Source organism: Canis lupus, chromosome 31, assembly GCF_048164855.1.
Source record: "Canis lupus baileyi chromosome 31, mCanLup2.hap1, whole genome shotgun sequence".
Taxonomy (NCBI): domain Eukaryota; kingdom Metazoa; phylum Chordata; class Mammalia; order Carnivora; family Canidae; genus Canis; species Canis lupus.
Window position 1 is genome coordinate 21,400,542 of NC_132868.1, and position 21,783 is coordinate 21,422,324.

The 21,783-nt window shown below is 44.5% G+C and overlaps 1 protein-coding gene across 13 annotated transcripts in view; it reads left to right on the forward strand.

Annotated features, from left to right (window-relative positions):
• The first annotated feature begins 2,547 nt into the window (after window positions 1–2,547).
• The window catches only part of RTP4 (receptor transporter protein 4), a 114,331-nt gene continuing 95,095 nt past the window's right edge, over window positions 2,548–21,783 (forward strand). For 12 of the 13 annotated variants that reach the window (XR_012021871.1, XR_012021872.1, XR_012021873.1 and 9 more), the window contains exon 1: window positions 2,736–2,875. Coding sequence is in view for 1 of the 13 variants with exons in the window: in XM_072807788.1 (XP_072663889.1) it covers window positions 2,694–2,875; window positions 4,517–5,621 (1,287 nt within the window). In the remaining 12 variants the exon portion in view is untranslated. Of the gene's footprint in view, window positions 2,876–4,516; window positions 5,855–21,783 lie in introns of those variants that run through there. The other variant, XM_072807788.1, reaches the window with a different exon arrangement.

Sequence of the window (21,783 nt, forward strand, 5' to 3'; positions counted from 1 at the left end):
TAAAGTGACGACTGTGCTCTCCAAGCCCTTATATGCACACTTATTTGTAGGTTGGGTTTTTTGTTTTTTTGTTTTTTGTTTTTGCCATGTACTACCGTCTCTATATACTTTCATTTTGTTGTATTCCCAACATGTTTAAGAAAGGTTTTATGGTAACTTAACAGAGAAACATGCAATGCCGTGACAACAACAAGTAGCAAACCCTTCTATTTGCTTGCCAAGTGCTGATAGCTATTTTAAAACTCATTCAATACTCAGAACAACCCTGAGAGATAGGTGGTATTATTATAGCCACATTTTAGATGGAGAAACTGAGGTATGGAGCAGTGGAGGGGCTTCCCCAGGCCGCCACGGTAGGGGGTGGAGGAACTGGGATGCACCCCGGGGCAGGCTGGCTCTGTGCTATGCTCTGCATTAAAAGGATAAGCCAAGAAAAGTGAGACAGGGAAGTTGAAGGTAGATGCTCCTTCACTGATCTGTCTTTCTTGCTATCCTGAGAATAAGGATGAGCAGATTCTAGGTATTTAATGATGTGTCATCTGCTATTTTAAAGACAACTGTCTAATTCTGCTTTCCCTGTTGTAAGTAGTTGTGAGTAGTCATAATGTGCAGTATAGGGGCTGGGTGAGGAGAACCTGCTCCTTCTATTACATTCTGGGACAACGTGGTCTTAACGCCTTCCTTCTTCCCCTCCAGGTGACCCTTTGCTGAGTAGTTCTAAGTGGAGTAGTAGTCCTTCTTAGGATATACCCAGGAGCGCCAGCCCAGAGGGTGCAACCCTTAGAAGAGCAGCATGAAGACCCCCCACTCAGGTTCCTCAAAATTGCTCCTTCTGTCTTCTGCTTGTTCTTCTACCATTAGTAACCCATTCATTCTTTAGACAAGCTCACACTTTCAGGAGATTTAGTGTAGCCTCAGAGAAGTTTAAGGCCTGGCTCTGCCACTTATTAGGTCATCCTGGAGTCCAGGAGGTGAAGATGTGTCTGGTATCCCGAGCACAGCAGGCACTCAAATTGTAGTATTAATTTCTCCTTATTCTGAACCCCCAAGGCAGGGTAAATGGACTTAGCTTAGGGGTCATCCAGTCTCATCATTTCCCAGATCAACCACGTCCAAAAATTTTTGTATCTGTTCTGCATGTGCCTATAGAGTTTCTGCTAGTTGAAGGGATGTTTAAAAATATAAGTAAAATTATTGCTATTCTAGGGACTACATTTCTTTCTCCCTCTCTGTCTCTTTTTAATGTGAGGCTTGAACTCAAAACCTGGAGATCAAGACCTGAGCTGAGATCAAGCCTCGGATGCTTAACTGAGCTGAGCCACCCAGGGGCCCTGGGACTACACTTCCTGTTTCTTGTTTCTCTCCTTTAACCAAACCAAATCCCTCCAGCTCCTTCCACCCCTGAGCTAGAGCAACTACAGAAATAAATTATCAAGTGGATGACTGCCATAAAGAGAAAAAATTAATTCCTAAGGGCTTTCCAGGCTTCTCTCAAATCCTGTGGGTCCAATTCCAAGCTCCTAAAATTATCTGGGTACACAAGAGTTTTCTACATCATCTGTGTAGACATAGGTGCCCTCAATGTGTAAAGTTAGAAAAGCAGAGAGTTTGTATAAAACAGAACATCCGGGGAGGGAGGGAAGAAGAGGAGCACGTGAAAGTCTAGAAGGCCAGAGAAGGTTTAGGCTGATCCTGTCTGAGCCATGCTAACCCTAATGGGGCTTCCAAGGACATAAGGTCCTGCTTGTCGTTTTCTCCCCTATTTGAGTTTAAAATCCAGAGGGACAGAGCTCACTTTTTAGAATCTTGGAGTCTAAGTTAGAAGTGACTTGAAGGTCATCTGGTTCTGGTCCCCCACCCTCTGAGTGGGAATTCTCTCTATCCTGTCCCTGAAAGACGGCTCCCACACCTGCTTGCATCCTGCCCTGCAAGATAATTTACATGGCAAATGGCAGAGTTAAATAGCTTGGTGTCCTGCCCCAGGACCCAGGAGATCTCACTAGACCTAACCACTGGGTCAGGGTTCAAGATGGTCCTCCCACCCTGGCTCCAGAGTGACAGCCTAGAACCTGAAATACCATCCTCAGCTTCTTCTCAGGGACATCACAGGTTTTAGAGCCCCACAGGCCTGGGTTCAAGTCTCACGAGCCTACACTGCGCAATGGCTGTGTGGCTTTGGGCAAGGCGACCCACTCCTCTGTGCTTTCACTTGCAGAAGACGAGGAATAATCCCCCCATGGGATGTGGTGAGGAGTCACCGGTGCCGGAGACAGCATCGGACACAGGCTCCCCCAGCTGCCTTCTCGTGTCTGCGCAAGAGTGTGAGCATCCATGTGGGTAGAAACCACTGCTCGGTGGCATCTATCCCAGCGCTGAGCATAGTGCTTTGCCTGGTGTAAACATAAGAGAAAAATAAAATCCCCAGGGCACTTCCAGGTGCCTCCAGAATCTAGAACAGAGCTCTGCTCTCAGATCCCTCTCGGCAAGGCCTGTTCACAAACTGGCAAAACTCTGCTGCCCTCTGTCTTCGAAACGAAAACCTGTTCTGTGGGCTCCAACAGTGGAAAACGAAACTTAAGAAGACAGCCGATGCATTCCAGGCTGAGAAACCGAAACTGAGGTAGTTTTTGCTTTTTTTCTTTCTCCCTTCCCCTCTTGCCGCTTGCCCAGTACAACGGAGCTCCTCACTAGGCATGGCTTCCCAGCCTCAAGGGAAGCAAACGGTGTCAGACGTCCGGACATGGGAGCAGACATTTCAAGAACTGATGCAGCAGGAGAAACCTCGGGCCAGGTGGACTCTGAAGCTGGATGGGAAACTCGAGCCAGACTGCCTTGCAGAAGGGTGGAAGCAGTACCAGCAAAAAGGATTTGGCAGGTGAGCCAGGGTTTGCCTCTTGGCAGGCCTTCTTGGGCACAGGGAGGTCAAGCTCAGCAGCCATTGACTGCTTTTTTGGAGAGCTCCTTCTAGGAACAAATGTCACCAGGACCTCCATCCTTTCATGGTCACAGTGATCTTGTGGTTGGCAATACCTCCAACTTGCTTAGCTGGAGGGACTTTCCTCTTTTGCTAGTTTTCCTCCCTAAACGTTTCTGGAAGTCCCCAAGGCTTGCTTCCATATTCCATAAACCTGCCCTCCCCATTCCCCACCACCTCCTGTTCCAGAGTGCCTCCATCCAGACACTTCTGCTATTTCTGCCCCCAGTCCAGATGGGCAGCAGCCCTCCTGGTCCAGCCCCAGCCTGGGACCAGGGCCTTCCTCGAAAGAGCCAAGACTTGGAGGGAGGCTACACAATCACTTTGACCCTGACTTTGCTCAAAGCCTGGGGATAAGAGAGGGAATGATGCAACAAGCAAGACATCTAAAACCTAGATCCTGGAGTCCCTAAGTCACACCCTCCCCTCATGGACGATCTTCCTCTTTAGCCTCCAGAGTCTGTTCCTGCAGAGCCTGTGCTGGGGGTAAGGGTGGGGCGGTGGTGAGAAATGCTGACCTAGGCAACCGGGTCTCCTTTTAGGGGGCACACAGGGACCTTCGCTCTACTTTCCACCTTACTTGTCCTGTTTTCCTCTCTGCCGCACCCTGACTCCATCTGTCCTCTGCTCCATCTTTTGGATTATGAACCGTGCTGGTGCGTTTTCAGACTTCTATTTCCTTATCATGACACTCTGCCTGTTTGGCAGGCCCTTTCCTCCCTCCCTTGTGCTCATCCTTCAAGGACCAGCTCAAGGGCCGCCTCCTCCTTAAAGCGTTCCCTGGTCTTCCGAGGCAGTGTTCCTTCTTCTACATTCCCATAGATAATGGGAATAAATATACGTATTTAAAAACAGTCTGCTTATCCCTTTATGACTCAGTTTCCTTATCTGGATATTGGGCTCAATAATGCCTACCTCGGAGGGGACCTTTAAAGATGAAGGGGGATAACACTGCAGCCCTTATTACAAGGCCTGCCTCAAAGTAGTTATTTTATATGTTTTTTTTTTTGTGATTATTAGGAGGTCCAAATTTGGCTGGCAGATGGCAAAACCACTTTTCCCTCTGAGACATCAGAGATATCTTACTAGCAAAGAGGTAAACTTCAGACCATGTAGGGTGGAAGCTCAGCAGATCACAGGAAAAAGCTTTATCAGAAACACAATCCCCGGGTGCCAGGGCGGCTCAGTTGGTTAAGCGTCTGCCTTCAGCTCAGGTCGTGATCCCAGAATCCTGGGATCAAACCCCACAGCGGACCCCCTGCTTGACGGGGACCCCCTGCTTGACGGGGAGTCTGCTTCTCCCTCTATCCCTCCCCCACTGCTTGTCCTCTCTCTTTCTCAAATAAATAAATAAAATTTTTAAAATGAAAAACAAAACAAAACCCTCAAGCCTCCCAATCCCTCTCAGTCTTATTTGGCAATTTGTTAACATCATCTACACTTTTTTTAATTAGAAGAGATCTTAGAGATTGAGGCCAGACCCACCTCCTTCAGGTCCATGATCACCTGAAGGCACAACAGCCTCCTTCCTTCTGTCTGCAGGTTTCAGTGTTCCTCATGCCAGCGAAGTTGGGCTTCTGCTCAAGTGCTTATCTTATGTCACATGTACCTGGAGCACCAGAAGTCCCAGGGCCAGGTGATTATGCGGCTCTTTGCTCAGAGGTGCAAGAAGTGTTCCTGGTCTCGATTTGAGGATCCTGAGTTCTCCCCAGAGAGTACCATGAGGATTCTGAAAAATGTGGTGCGGCGTATTCTGGAGAAATTCTACGGGAATGGCTTTAGGAAGTTTCCAGAGCTACCCATCATCAGGGAGGTGCCTTTGGATGGGTCCCATGACACAATCAATTGTGAAGCATGTACTCTCGGCTACTGTTTACTGAGGTCACGAAACAACACAACAGAGCCATCAATATCGCCATTCTCCTGTACAGATAATAGGAGTTCCTCTTCTCACATTGGTGACGTGTCCAGCCAAAACCAGGAGTGTGGGAATTACTATGGCTCTAAGGGGTCAGGGCCCAGCCATACCACTACTGAGACCCAAGCACCTGGGGCAGGCACTCAGCCCAAAGGGGAGACTAGTAGACCACCCACCCCAATGGCAGACAGGCAGACCACACAGGGTGATTCACAAACCACACAGGGAAATTCACAATTCACACAAGGGACAGAACAGTGGCAGACCACCCCAATGGCAGATAGACAGACCACACAGGGAAATTCACAAGCCACACAGGTCCCCTGGAGGACATACTCTGAGGTTCTAAAGATGGCTCGCCAACAGTCTGCACAGCAGTCATGCTCACAAGCCACATGGAGGACAGACCCAAAGATCACGTCAGGGGCAATCCTAAGGTTTACATCAAGGTCACACACTCAGACTATAGGCAGAACAGCCCCCTCCACCCTAGGGCCAAACCTAAAGCTCACACAGAGGAGAGCCGGGTTTGTGACCATCAGGGGAGCTCAAGCTGTCTGGGAAAGTTCATCTGGATTTTCTGTTCCAAACACCTGTCCCATACATTCTCGTTCAGTGCGACAAGAGGTTTTCTTTGATCCGGATGTGTTTTTCTACTTCTGTGTTATCTGTATTATTTTTTTCTTTACCTTTGCAAGCAAATACTTGGAAGCAGAAAGATCAAAATAAGCTTGTCTTCTTTTCTTTTGTCTTAATTACATGGTAAGCAATAAATTGGTTGCCATTTTGATATGACAGAATGTGCTTTGAGACCAAGCAGGGTCAGGTTTGCTTGGTATAAAATGTTCTGTAACTAGAATAAACACTAGTTTCCTAGTTTCCTAGATCTCCTTAGTGGATAGTCTAAAGCATAACCTAGCAAATAATTGACTTAATAATAAATATTTGTTGAATAACTAAAAGCACTTCATTCATTCATGTACTCATTCATTTCTATTATCTATCTATCTATCTATCTATCTATCTATCTATCTATCTATCTAAGATATCTTGACATATGTTCACAAGAACTGAGGGTCATGAATGATATCAGGAAGTTATTGTGGTAGGTAAAATAATGGCCACCCCAAGATATCCATGTCCTAATTCCCAGAACCTGTGCATATGTTATTTTACATGGCAAAAAGGACTTTGTAGATGTGATTAATGTAAGGATCTTGAGATGAGGAACCTATCCTGCTTTATCTGGATAGACTCAATGTAATCACAATAGTCCTTATAGGAGGGAGGCAAGAGTGTCAAAGTGGGCAAAAGGAAATTTAATGACGACAGCAGAGTTTGGAGTGATGGGCTTGGAAGATGGAGGAAGTGGCCATGAGTCAAGGAACGCAGACACCTCTTAGAAGCTCATAAAGACAAAGAAATAGATTTTCCTCCAGAGCCTTTGGAAGAAACTAGCTCTGCTGACACACGACCTCAGCCCAGTGAGACTGCTTTTAAAACTTTGGACTTCCAGAACTGTAAGATAATAAATGTGTGTTGTTTTAAGGCACTAAATTTGTGGTAACTTGTTACAGCTAAAATGGGAAAGTAATACAGCTATCAATGTTACCCCAAGGATCAGGCAATTATGTTTTAGGTATGCTGCAGTTTTAACCAAAAAAGAGAGTATTTTATGGATTAGAAATACTGATATCCTGATGCCCTCTTGTTCTTCCTTCTCCCTTACTTAAATCTACCCAAATGCTCCCCTGGAGCTATCCTATTCTTTCACTTCCTTCAGCACTGGATGAGGAGATCTGGAATAGAAATTAGGAAAGGGAAAACTGAGATGCAAAGCAATTCATGTGGCACAATCTCAGAAAGTTCAAAAATTATAGGCAAGAGTAGTTCTGAAGGTAGGTGCTGGGGTGCTGAAGCAGGAGGATTGGCTGAAAGCCTTATGGCAAGTTTCTTTGCTCTACTCCTCTGCAGCCTGGTAACCACTCTCAACTGGCTCCAGGGAGAAGAATGGAGGTTTATTCTCTGAAGACATTGACTTATTGGGACTCTGGATTCAGAGACTTGGGTGATGCGAAGCAAGGGAGTGCCACCCAGCAACAGAAAGACAGTCAAAGTCTACACACTGACTCTGGGACTCCCTTACCTCAACATGAAACCCAGGAGCCATACCAGCCTTATGCCTTACCTACCCACTCCTCAAATACATAGGAGAGTGGATGGGCCCTCTTTGGGAAAACTTATGAGCTCAAGAGAAAAAACAATATATATCTACTAAAAAGGGTGGTGGTGGTGGAGGGGGACAGTTTCCAATGGAATCCAGTGGAATGACTAGCTAAAGTAGCTCCAGAGTGAATCGACATATACAAAAATCCTACAGAGCTTCCAGTGAGCTCTACGGTGTCAGACACCTAATTTGGATAGACTGTCAAGGGGTATTAAATATGTGATTTATCTCCAAATGCGAAGGCAAAGAAAAAGAAAAAAAATGGCTAAAAAAATGGTGAGTCAGGGGATCCCTGGGTGGCGCAGCGGTTTGGCGCCTGCCTTTGGCCCAGGGCGTGATCCTGGAGACCCGGGATCAAATCCCACATTGGGCTCCCGGTGCATGGAGCCTGCTTCTCCCTCTGCCTGTGTCTCTGCCTCTCTCTCTCTCTCTCTCTCTCTCTCTCTGTGACTATCATAAATAAATAAAAAAAAATTAAAAAAAAGTGGTGAGTCAAAGAAAACAGAGATATTTCAAGGATAAGAAAATAAACCAAAAACATATTTCAAAAGTCAAACTATGATTTATGCCTCAGAGAGATAAGAGGAGGTATAATATTCACAAAACAGTAATTAGACAAATTCTCTGCAGCAACCTCAGGTGAGGCAGCTATCTTTGGTTGGAGGGGAGTCCTAGGGGAGATCTCCGCTTAGCTTTAGTCTTTAGCAGGCAATGCTCCCCAGAGCTGGGGCAATGAGTGCCCTGATCCCAAAGGCAAGGATCTGGGCAGGGGACCACAGCCTCCACTACAGTCAATATTTTGTACCACTTTAACCAACTTGCTTGGTATAAAATGTTCAGCAGGCAAATGGAGCCCCATCACTGAATCTGTCTTGGGATGGCAACTAGATATTCACTATCTCCCTTTACTGCCCATTCTCCATCCCCCTCACCCAGGCACCTCTGCTGGTCAGGTGGCTTACCTGATGGGGTTATCCAGACTTTCATCCCTGAGGGGTGTAGGCCTTCGGTCACAAGGCCATTCTCAGTCTGTGTCATCTGCACTGGTCCACTCATTGTCAAAAGTAGACAGGAAAGTACCAAGAGGGGCTCTGGTGGATCACTTGGGTGCCAAATATATTCTTACTGCCTCCACAATGTAACAGGAGTCCTATTTCCCTCTGAGGATCAAGAGAATGTCACTTTCTTGCCTGCTGTTCTCTTGGCAAAAAAAAAAAAAAATGTTATTACTGTGTTACTCAGTGAGAGCAAGTCCCTACCTAGGCTGGCCAGACCTGCGGAACCTTGGGTTATGGTTGATGGGACGTTTGAAAATGGCACCAAATTTAATGTGAGTGATGGTAAACTGCCGCCTCTTGATTTTCAGACCCATACACACTACCTACTGGGACCACACACATAGTGGTCATTGATTCAGGATATATACTATACCCTGGTGGATGGTGACTCATCTTTGCAAGGCAGCATCACCAAGGGGCATCCCAGCTGCCTCTTTAAGAGGCTGTGTCATTGATCTGTCAGGGTGGCAGCTTTTGGGTGGTGCTGTATTTGATGGAACCAGGAAATTCCATGACCTTATCACCTCGGCTATAACTCTTTTGCTACATATTTGGTCATTTATCTAATGTGATATCATGTGATGTGTTAGTTTGTTAGGGCTATGAGAAAGGATCCGTTCCATGCCTCTCACCTAGGATCTGGTGATTTGCTGGCCATCTTGGTGTTCCTTGGCTTATAGAAGCATCACTTTGATGTCTCCCTTCACTTTCACGTGGTGTTCTTCACATGTGCATTTCTATATACAAATTTCTCCCTTATTTTACAAGGGCTCCAGTATGACTTTATCTTAACTGATTACCATTTTGAGCTTTCACCACATAATTGAACTAAGCCACTGGTGAACCAAGATTGGCCTTATGTTTCCTCTGTTGACTGGTCATAAGTAATAGCTTCTCCTTGAACACATGACTAGCTGTGAGCTGAGGGAGAGGAGGTATCAGTGTACAAGTGGAGGTCGCCCTGGAGCCTGGGCCACTGGTTCATCCAGCTGCTTTGTATTCTCTATCCCTGACTTGTGCTCAAGCCCGGGTGCATTATTTCCATATTCTGATGGGTTATGCTGGGCCTGCTTATGACTAAATGTGCCTTTTAGAATCTAGGTCATGATGGGCATCTCTGCCCATGAAAATATGATGGGCTCCATCATATTTTGGTATCTCACCATCAGGAGTTTTACCTCTAGGGCTTGTAGAAGTTGGTTTTTGAATGGCGTATAAAGTCTGATGCAGATGGCATGGCCTTGTTTCAGAACACAAGTGCTAGAAATTGTATTTCTCCTACTGGGGATTGATGTAAACATCATCTGGCACCATTTCCCAGTACAGCTGACTCTGGTACCAAAGGGTCTGCTGGATCATATGGCCCATGTGGCAGGGCATTGCACTGGACTTGCTTCAGAGCCCTTTCCTATTCTGGGTCCCACTCAAAGTTGGCAGGTTTCTCTATCTATTGGTAAATGAATCATAGAAGTGTGGACTACCAGGTATTGTGCTTCCTTTTAGTGGTGTGAGGGTCAAGATGCAGTAATTTGCCCTTCACTTTGGAAGGGTTGTCCTGGCATGCTTCAAATTGCTGTACCCCTAAAACCTTTACTGACTTGTCAGGGAATCTTTGTAGGGTTCTGTAGGACTCCCATCTCTAGGGTGTGAGGTCTCCAATGCACTTGCCAATTCTTACTCCTCTGGTCTGATTAAAATGATATCATTGATGGAGTAAATCAATGTGATGTTCTGCAGAAAGTCCAGATGGTTCAGACTCTGCAGATTATGACAGAGGTTGAGAGAATTAACATGGTCCTGGGACAAAAGTGTATATGTAAGCTGCTACCCTTTCTATATGAAAAGTTCTTCTGAGAAAGAATAAATTCATCCGATCGATGTCCATATACCATGTCTCTGAAGCTATGTTAATTTGCTCTAGCAAAAATATCACTTCTGGCACAGTAGTTGTAATTGAGACCTCTACTTGGTTGTATCTGACACACATAGTGTGTCACACACATTATACCTAGTGCAATGTCATCCTCCCAGGATTTGATTGGTTTCTCTAGGAGCCAGACTGGCAGATCAAATGAAAACAGGCTGGAGATCCCAGCTCTGTGTCTTTTAGGTCTCAAGGGTGGCTCTAATCTCTGCCATTCCCCCCTGAGATGTTTTTATGATACCTTATCGAGGTTTTTTGAAAGAGAAGTCCTCAGCTTTCCCCATAGACTGAAGAACTAATGAAGGGTTCTGGCATCTACCGCATGTGTCCATTCCAATTATCCATTCAGGGACTGGCAAAATGACCACTGGGTAAGCTATGGATTCAGTGGATCCATCATGAGCCTGACCTGAGCCAGGACTCAGCTTATTACTTGGCCCCCACATCTACTCAAACAGAAGTCTGTAACTTATTTCAGATTTCTGGGGATCAATATCAATTCAGACCCTGAATCCTAAAGTCCTTGAAATGTCTGCATATTCCCTTTCCTCCAGCATACAGTTACCCAAATAAATGGCCATTCACCTCTTTAAGGAAGGATTGGGGATTTTTTTCAGCATTCTTCCTCCTTGGGAACCATCGTCTCTTTCAGCCAATGAATTATGGATCTGAAAAGTGGCTCAGATATTCCTGAATAAAGAGTTCTGATTTTTTTTTTAATTAGTTCAGGTGGTCTCAGTCTCCTGATCATCTATTTATGGTTTCTTTTGATTGTGTAAATTGAGAAATACTCTTACTGGCTGCCCACCTATTTGTTCTCTACATAGAGAATAAAAAACAGATAAAACTAGAGAATTGGTCCAGGAGGCCCAATATCCAAACAATAGGAGCTCCAGAAAAAGAAAACAGAAAATGAAAAGAAAGAAATAATGAAAGGATGATTTTAAAAGCCTTTCTTAGGACCAAAGGACATGATTTCCTGATTGAGAAGGTCCACCTCAGGGCCCCCTACACAATGAATGGGCAAGGTTCATATCTGGACATATTTTTTAAAAAGATTTTATTTATTTATTCATGATAGAGAGAGAGAGAGAGAGAGAGAGGCAGAGACACAGGCAGAGGGAGAAGCAGGCTCCATGCCACGAGTCCGATGTGGGACCCGATCCCGGGACTCCAGGATCGCGCCCTGGGCCTAAGGCAGGCGCCAAACTGCTCAGCCACCCAGGGATCCCCTCTGGACATATTATTAAGAAACTTCTAAAAAAAAAAAAAAAAAAAAAAAAGGAAACTTCTGGGGCACCTGGGTGGCTCAGTGGTTGAACATCTGCCTTTGGCTCAGGTGGTGATCCTGGGATCTTGGGATGGAGTCCCACATCGGGCTCCCTGCAGGGAGCCTGCTTCTCCCTCTGCCTGTGTCTCTGCCTCTCTTTGTGTGTCTCTCATGAATAAATAAATAAGATCTTTAAAAATAAGGAAAAGAAAAAAAAAGAAACTTCTAACACCAAATTTAAAAAAGACTCCAAAAGTTTTGGAAGGAAAAACAGGACAAAAACAAAACATATAAAGGACCTAGACTTATAATGATATCAGCCTTCCAACATCTCAATATCTCTCTGAGGCATTCATGCTTTTGTTTGTTGGCATGTATCATTTTCTGAATCTTGCACTGGCTAGCTCTCCTAAGTTCTTTATCTTATGCTTGTTTTGGTCTCTGCCTTTCATATTAGAGGATTTCCTCAAAAATCTGGTAGTCCTGGGCTCTGTGTCTAAGTTCAAATACAAGACACTAAAAAGCAGATGGGGATACAGTAAACTAAAAGACAATGAAGCCTTCAAAATTCTGAAGGAAAATTATTTCCAACATAGAATCTGATACCCAGCCAAAATTTAGTCAAGTGTAGGTATGGAATAATTTTATTTTCAGTTACCCATGAAGTCAAATTTTTATCTCCTTTCTCGTCTGGTATCCATTTTCAGGAAGCTACTAGAGGATATTACCCCATCTCCCCTCTCCCCATCCTCACACCCTCCCAAAATGAGGAAGTAAACCAAGTATATTGAATACCTGGAGCCCAGGAAGTAGTGGCTTCCACAAGCAGAGGGACTGAGGGAGTTCTCAGAATGCTGGAGAAGCCAGCTCCCAGAACCCTGGCTACCAGCTGGCCTAGAAAGAGAAACAGATCACACTGAAGCTGGCTGACAGAAGGGTCCAGCAGGGAATGTTTGCAAGGGGCAATCAAAGGGAACTGAATGTATGGAGGAGACTTCCCACTTCCCACAGTCTGGAGATGATTTAGACACGAACATGGAAAAGTATGCAGGAGGGGGATCCCTGGGTGGCGCAGCGGTTTGGCGCCTGCCTTTGGCCCAGGGCTCGATCCTGGAGACCCGGGACCGAATCCCACGTCGGGCTCCCGGTGCATGGAGCCTGCTTCTCCCTCTGCCTATGTCTCTGCCTCTTTCTCTCTCTCTCTGTGACTATCATAAAAAAAAAAATTATTTATTTATTCATGAGACACACACACACACACCACACAGAGGCAGAGACACAGGCAGAGGGAGAAGCAGGCTCCATGCAGGGAGCCCGACGTGGGACTCGATCCCGGGGCCCCAGGGTCACGCCCTGGGCTGCAGGTGGCGTTAAACCGCTGCGCCACTGGGGCTGCCCTATTGTTTGTTTGTTTGTTTGTTTGTTTGTTTGTTTTTTAACATCAGGAGCTCCGCCAGTCCTGAACGCGGGTGGCAAAGCACCCCCCCCAAAGTAATAGTCTTGAACCACGAAGTGCGGTTGGGGTTAGAGGCTTACTGGGCCGGCGAGCAACGCTGCAGCCAGGGGCCCGCGGTGGGCGGGCGGGAGCTGCCCAGCCCGGGAGCCGGGCGGGGGGCACAGGGGGCACAGGGGGCACAGGGGGCTCCAGGCCCCCCCCCGGCTGCACACACCTCCGCTCCACCTAGACCTCCACGCCGCTGCGCCCCCGCCGCCCTCCGTGTCCCCCACTCGTGCCGCGCGGCGGCCCCCGACGTCCAAAGCAGCCAGGGACCCAGTGGTCAGCTAGGGGTGCTCGGGCTGGCTTTGGGGGACATGGGCGCCCCAGCAGACAGGGCTGAGGGAGGGGTCTGGGCCAGCAGGTGCAGGACTCGCCTGGAGAAAGAGCAAGGGGGGAGGGCGTGAGCACCCCTTCAGTCCTGCTCCTTCTGCAGTTCCTCTCGCCCAGCCTGGGGTTGGGGAGATGTCCACCCCCGCCCTTCCTGCCTTTGCCTTTTATTTTCTTCCCCTTCTAAGAATATGTTCCTAGAGACCACTGTGTCTCTGAGATTCAGAGTTTTTGTAAAGGGATTTGGAATGGGCTTTTCTTCTCAGCGAGACAAATGTTCCTTCACCCAAACTTCTTGGAGAAACTTCTTCCTAAACTGGAGCGGAGGATCCACAAGTCATTTGGCCTATTCATGCGGGAAACAAAGTCAGAAGAAAAACTATCCAATGCCCTTACTATCTACAGCCCATTGACAAGTCCTTGAAAGAGGCAGAGTGACATTACTCTAGGACTCAAATGTCTGGTGTTAATACTTTGCTAAGGGCAAGGCGCAGTCTGAGCCCAACTCCCAGGACCCTGTAAGTCTCCTTTAACCTGTAAAAATTACCTTGGAAACTCCCTTTATCTCTACCTCCCAAGATACGTGTTGGCAATCATCCCCCAAGCATATGACGCCCCCCCCCCCCCATATACATCTGAAGGGTCTCATGATTCAGGTATTATTAGATGATAATAAATGACCTTTTCCCAACAATAGCAGGCCTCTCGAGGTCCTGGAAATCTTGCTTCCAAATTCTTTAGAACTATGCTATCCGTAACCCCCTCCGGACTTGAAAGTCTATAATGGGCCACCCCTCATGACCCTGATGGGGGAATCACAGGACTAGCTGAGGACAGAGCACACTGACAAGTCCTTGAAACAGGGAGAGTGACATTCCTCTACAGACTCAAGTGCCTCGATGATGTTCATACTTTGCTAAGGGCAAAAGGCAATCTTAGCCTGACCCCCAGGATCCTGTAAGTCTACTTCATATAAAAATTCCTTTAGAAATTTCCTTTTTCTCTAAACTCCCAAGATAGGTGTTGGCAATCATCCCCCAAGCATATGACCCACTGATATACATCTGAAGGGTCTCATGACTCAAGTTTTATTAGATGGTAATAAGTGACCTTTTCCCAACAATAGCAGGTCCCTCGAGGTCCTGGAAACCTTGCTTCCAAAATTCCTTAGAGAGTATGCTGTCCTCAAACCCCTCCCAACTCCCAGGTATATAATCAGCCACCCCATACAGGACTGGGGCAGCAGCTCTTCCTGCCCATGGGTCCTGTCCCTGTGCTTTAAAAAAAAACACCATTTTGCACCAAAGATGTCTCAAGAATTCTTTCTTGGTCATTGGCTTCGAAACCTAACGTCATTCCTACATCACTATTAAGGAGGAAGGTGTTTTTTGTTTTTGTTTTTATTATTTATTTAAGATTTTATTTATTTATTCATGAAAGACACACAGAGAGAGGCAGAGACATAGGCAGAGGGAGAAGCAGCCTGATGTGGGACTTGATCCTAGGACTCCAGGATCATGCCCTGGGCCAAAGGCAGGCCCCAAACCGCTGAGCCACCCAGGGATCCCTGTTTTTGTTTTTAAAGAACAACTGCATTTTATTTTATTTTATTTTATTTTATTTTATTTTATTTTATTTTATTTTATTATTTTATTTTATTTTATTTTATTATTTTATTTTATTTTATTTTATTTTATTTTATTTTACTATTTTAATTCAAGTTGCCAGTATATAGTATAACATCTGGTGCTCATCTCATCATGTACCCTCCTTAATATCACCCAGCTACTTAGCCACCACCCCCACACACACACACACCACCCCTTCTACAACTCTTTGTTTCCCAGAGTTAGGACTCTCTGTCTTCTTCTCTAATTTTTCGCCACTCAGTTTCCCCCCTTCCCTTATGGTTCCTTTCATTATTTCTTAAATTCCACATATGAGTGAAATCATATGATAATTGTCTTTCTCTGATTGACTTATTTCACTCAGCATAATACTTTTCAGTTCAATCTACATCGGTGTCCTTTCTGATGACTGAGTTTTTGTTTCTTAAGTAGGTTCCTCACTCAGGACGGAGCCCAACAGGGGGCTTGAACTCACAATGTTGGGATCAAGGCCTAAGCTGAAATCAAGAGTCAGGACTTAACCAACTGAACCTCCCAGATGCCCAAGGAGGAAGGTGTTTTTAAACAAAGACCCATTCAGGGTGTTAAATAGGTTCACCTGCTGATTGTTTTCAAATTAGATTTCCAGGATAACCATACCCAAGCACTTGATGATTTTGTTTCTAGGGCACCTTGTATAACCGCACAATATCCAATAAATATTATGTGACTTGTAGGTCTTTCCTTCCACCCAAACTTGCAGCTATCCCAGCCTTAAACTGTTTTGTCCTGGAGTGGTGAAGGCTCAGGATGTGGCTGGCCTGGAAAGAAGCATGACTCTATCCCCATGTTGAGGAATTAACAGGAATAATGCATCATGATGTCACTGGAGGGCAGAAACATGTGCAGAGAAATTCAACAAAACACTTGGCCGAGCCATGTTGCAAGTATTGTCAGGCCAGGCAGCCAAGCTGGGATCAGAAACAAAAATATTTATTTTGTGAACATTAGGAGCACTGAGCTGATTCTGAGGCAAACAGAGATTTGACCTGAGGAAGTTCAGCCAAAAAAAAAAAAAAAGGCAAACCAAAAACACAAAAAGCAACCCCTGGCCCCTGGCCCCTGGCCAGCAACACCCCTCCTGTTAACAAAATCAGGCGTGCCCTGAAATGGAAAGTATTTCTGTGTTGGTCATTAACTATAGTCCAGGGCCAAAAGTTGTGGCTTTTGGGGAATATTAGATGCATCCAGTGGTCTCTCTTTACCCACCTTTCATGTTCTCTGCCCCGTGTACCCTTCACATCTTCACCCCCCTGAAGTCAGGACACTTTCAGCGGTGAGTACGATGGCTCAACATCCTCAGGTAGAGGGAGAGGAGCCTCTGGAGATTTGAAAGTTCAGATTCAGCAGATGTCAGAGCCAGAAACAGGTTTAGAGAGCACTCCCATGTGCCCCTTTGCAGCAGCAGGGATGAGGGATGTAGTGGCTTGACCTCTGTTGCTTCAGTGGCAGCCAAAAGGTGCTGATTTCCACTCTAGGATGTCAAGTAGGTGATCGCTCAGGGGAAGCTCCTTACCATCCTAATTAAACTAAAAGCCTGGGGATGTGGAACAAGGAATTTCTGAGGCTTATCGTTGGATGTGGGGACTGGTTGGGGCAGGGAAAGGCAGGGCAGTGGAAGTAGATTGGGCAAAGCTATGTAGTCTTGTTCCTGGGAACTTCTAAACAACCTTAGAACCATTGCAGTATGCAGAACAGTGTTCTAGTGTGCTCCGACCACTCTCTGGGAGCTGGGTGGCAGGGGCGGCACGGGCAGGCACTAATTCTCCGCTCCAAAGAGTGAGCCTAGCAGTTTCCCTGGAGACCCTGGGAAGCTAGGAAAGAGGTTGTAGGTGGCCTTGGACTGGGCCCTTAGACAGCTTCTAGTCCTAAAGTATCTTTTAACAGAGAAGGAGATCAAATTCTTGGAGGCAAAAGTGAGTTGCCTATTAAAATATAGTTTTTGAAAAGATAAAATCATGTTCTTTCATATAGATGTTAAATGAATATGTTTCACAGATTTTATTGAGCTCCTCAATTAATGTGGAGAGCAAGAAGACTTAAAACTGGCCCAAGAGCATTTGAGACACTAGCTATGTATAGGCAATCTAACAGCTTGCAGGGTTACAGGCTGTGCAAAAACTGGTGTGTGTTGAACAAGATCATAAACTGTTAACTTTGGGGCTCTTAGTTCCACTGGCAAGAAGTTATTTGCATTTCCACAGAACAAAATTTTCAAAAGGAGCTTTTGCCTTATAGTGAAGAAAAATAATCCAGTAAACAGAGAGTAGTCTCTGGCACTGAAACAGTACCTGATAATCTCTTTCACCTATTTCCAAGTTTCAGGAAATCTTTTTTTTTTAACTTGTCAAAATGACACTGGTCATTGCTAGTAGCAATGATTAGTAGCAATGAGTAGTAGTGATTATCCTACAGCTGAAGTCTCATTCTGCCCAAACCAGTCTTTCCGGCCTTGCAACACACAGTCCAGAAAGACCATGATGTACAAGAGCCAAATCGTCAACTGGAGAAAGGACTGCTTAAGGAAGTGCTGCGTTCCCTACTTCCTGTCTACCCAGCCCACCTACCCCTGGAAGGTGCTGCTCATGCCAACACTGACCTTTGAGGAAGCCCAAACTGGGTCCTTGATCCCACATTCCCCAAACCCAATGTGTGGTCTCAATACTCCCTGTCTTCTCTCCAGCAAGATTCCTTAATCATCCCATCATCCACCCTTCCACATTCAATCCTCATATTTCAGTCTCTCTGGGCTCCTTTTCTGTATATTCTCTGTTGGAAACTTCATTAGATGTTTTCAAGTGAAGGTAGAGGACACCTCGTGGAGATGTGTAAAAAAAGGGACTTAGATACTAAATGTATTCGGTTGGCACAGGTATCTGTTAAAGACCTGTCTAGTTCATAAATTCAATCACTCTTCAATTCAAGTCTGTCTTCCCAATTGGGAGCGAGAACCTGCATAAAAAACCTAGAAAGCCTCTGGTGGGTTTGCAAAGCTAGCATTGATTTTTTTGGCTTTAGAGAAACTCTAATTTCCTGGCTCTTCATCAGAATGAATACTGATGTCCTTCCTTGGGGGGGGGGGGTGGTCTCTGAGGATAAATGAGTTACTTATTTGCTGAGAGATTTGGTAGCCCGAGGCAAGTGACACTGAGCTATGACAAGGCATCTGCACAAACACCCATCCTTTTGTTCTTGCCAGATCTTTGTGGGCGGCAGAGTTTGTAATAACTTCCTTACCAGAGTCCATCAGACTCGCTAGTGTCTAAGATTGCCTTTGCCATTATCATTTTGTTTGTCTGCAGTGGAATTCAGGTAGATAAGGAATGGGGGTAGTGTAGGGGGAACTATTAGCTACACTCAAAAGATAACATGATGGGAATGAATCATCTACCCCCATGCCCTGATTCTGAGGCTTGTTTTTGTAATGTTTTTATCCCCTAAATAAAGAGAAAAGAAAAATTCTAAGAAGGATAAGTTTCTCATGGCTAAGTGAAGTTCAGAGCCATCATAATGTTTAGATCACAGTTTGGGATGAAATGGGAACATTTCAAAAGTGCTGTGCCCAAATTCTAATCTTGTTCTTTTACTCACAGTATATTAGGGAAAAGGGCATATGAGAGATTTTTGAGAGATTAGAATTTTATGGATTGAGAAATGAAGACCCAGAGAAAGAATATAACTTGTGCAGTTTCACACCCCTATGTTGGGTGCCTGTTTTTGAGATTTATAAGGGATGAAGCAGGAGGAACAAAGCTCTAAGATGCTGGAGCTAGTACCTTGTCTACTGAACTGTCCCACTGATGAGGGATATTTCTCTGAGGCTGCATCATAAAACACAGCAGAGGCAGGAAGGAGTGGTTTCAGGCCATTTTCCTCTCCTCAGATCAAATCATCCTTCAGATTTTGCCCACAGGGCCTCTAGGACCAGCTTCTGTCTCCACTGATCTCACCCTCAATCCCCAACATTTTCCCCATAGACTGTCCTCAGTTCTCAGAAATTGTAAAGAAATAGCGATTTTTTTCTCAAATATCCTTTTTAAATTTTAAGCTCAAAGCATTCCACTTCTACTATCTCAATTAATCTTCACAAGAACACTGAGGCCAGTACTGTCGTTCTCTTTTAATGGATGGGAAACCGAGGCTCACTGGGGACTGATATCCAAGATCTAACAGCTGGTGACGACAGAGCTGGAGATCTTTCTCTTCAACTCTGCTCTTAAGTTCTGTGCTTTGCAGTCTTGCACATTTGACACCACCTCCTCAAAACTTTGCCTTCTCTCATCTTGCTTCCCTCCTTGGTGAGTAAATTCTACTTCTAGTCAGGTGGGGGCCACCGTCACTGGACTCTGAAAATCTGAAACAGGCAAGGGCTGTCTTGCCTATTGAGTGCAGAACCAAGCAGTTGAGTGCAGAAGCAAGACAGCTGTAAATATCCAAGTTCGTGAACACTATGGGTTGCCTGCCCAGTGCCATTTCCACTCTTTCCTTAGAATGTAGGTTGTTGTTGTGGTTTTTTCCCCCCCAAGACATCCCTCTTTCTCTCACAAAGCTCACATGCTTCACTTCCAGCTCCAAGAAAAGTGATGGGTTCATAGACTGATATCTGACACAAAGGTGGTCACTGAGATGCAAAGAGAAGTTTGCAGAGGGCTTCTGGCAAAGTCCTTCCATCCCCTTTGCCTGCTCCTGCACACATTCCTTTCTATTCACATGGACTGTGAAGTGCCAGTTCTGAGAACCAGTTGGATGCCTCCAGTGTTCCCAACCCACTTTTTCATCACAATGGCAGGACTCCTGGCTTTTCATAAACCAGCTCTAAGACTAGATTTTGGGTCTAGACCCCCCTCCTTGTCTTTAGTTGACAATGGAGCCTTTTTAATGAAGTGTCCCAGAAAATACTGCCCAGTGTCTTCAAATATTAATAACTTCATTTGTTCCCCAAACTTAGAGAAGGTGGCATGAAAATTAATGAGTGTGCTGGTAGAAATCAATTGTCTTCTACAAAATGTTCTCTGGAGTCATTGTGTAGGAAATTATGTGGATCTTTCTTGCTTGCTGTTTCTGCATCTGGGACAATGTGTTTCTAGCTAAAGGGTATGTTTCGATTATACTTACGATGCAGCAAATGGAGACTTGGTAAAAATCTTTTGGACCTTTGTTTTGAAGAAAGATGAAACTTAGAGAAAAATAATCCCAAAGAATGAAAACCCAAAGGAATCATTTTAATCAAATGTTTCTCATGACTCTGACGTGGGTATCCAGACTTCTATTTAGTCCCTGAGTCTTGACACTCAAAGCCGGGCTAAGATGGATTTATACTGAGTTAGGGACACAGAGACAGGCTTGGAGAGGAAAAGATTTGCCATGAGTCTCACAGTGTGGTTAGCAAAAGAGATCACTGATCCCTTGTTCACATATTTACTGTGCTACATATTACCCACCTTTCCTGCTCTCTCTTAAAAAGAAAAAAAAAAAAAAGAAAACAAAAAACAAAAAACCTCAAACCAAAACTGGGCATGGGGATAGAAGCTAGCAATGTATTCCTTTGTTTTGATAAGTTTCCCAAGTTAAAGTATTTAAAAAAAAATATTTACTTAAATTCAATTTAGTTAACATATACTGTATTATTAGTTTCAGGGGTAGAATTTAGTGATTCATCAGTTGCGTATAACACTCAGTTCTCATTACTTCAGGTGCCCTCCTTAATATCCATTACCCAGTTACCCCATCCCTCCCATCCACCTCTCCTCCAGCAACCCTCATTTTGTTTCGCAGAGTTTGGCATCTCTTATGGTTTGACCCCCTCTCTATTTTCATCTTATTTTATTTTTCCTCCCTTCCCCTATGTTCATCTGTTCTGTTTCTTAGATTCCACTTATGAATGAGTGAAATCATATGGTATTTATCTTTCGCTGATTGACCTATTTTGCTCAGCATGATACCCTCTAATTCCATCCACGTCATTGCAAATGTCAAGATTTCATTCTTTCTGATGGCTGAGTAATATTCCATTATATATATATGTATATATATGTATATATATGTGTGTGTATTCCTCACCTCCCCCCATATATATATATGCTGCATCTTCTTTACTCATTCATCTGTCGATGGATAGATGGGCTCTTTCCATATCTTGGCTATTGTGGACATTGCTGCTATAAACATTGGGGTACATGTGTCCCTTAGAATCACTATGTTTGTATCCTTTGGACAAATATCTAGAAGCACAATTGCTGAGTTGTAAGAACTTCCATGCTGTTTTCTAAGTTAATGTATTTTAATGACTGAGTTAAAATCACAATCTTTTCCCACTCTGAATCTGTCTTCATCTCAAATTTGCTAGTTTCAGGTAGCATAGGATAGATTATAGATTTTTTTGGGGGGGTCTGGTTATGAGGAAGTTGAAAATACATTCGATCTTAATTGAGTGGGACACATTTATGTATTTCACATATCTGAATAAGATGCACTATTTTATGCAGAAAATTGGTAATGTTCAAACAAACCATGTTAGCTGCTGTTTGAAAAGACATCAGAATATTTCAGTAAGTCAAGTGAGAGTTTTTTGCTTCCTGTTTGAACATACATGAAGTATATCTTGTTTTAGCCTTTAAAAATTTATTTATTGAAGAATTGAAAGAAAATTACTGTTTATTGTATCATTTAAAAACTATTTGCATATTTTAAAACTTTCATAATAAAAATTCAGGGACTTTTACAAAAAATAATGGAGCACAGGAAAATGGGGGTCAACACAAGCAACATAATGGATAGAAACTTTCTGATCTTGAGAGGCAAATTGTAAGAAACCAAAAATCACCAAAGACAGTAATTCATTAAGAGAAAGAGATAACTTTTCAATAAAATAAGTGAATAGACTCTTAGATTGTTTGATAATCCAATCAACAAAGTGAAGT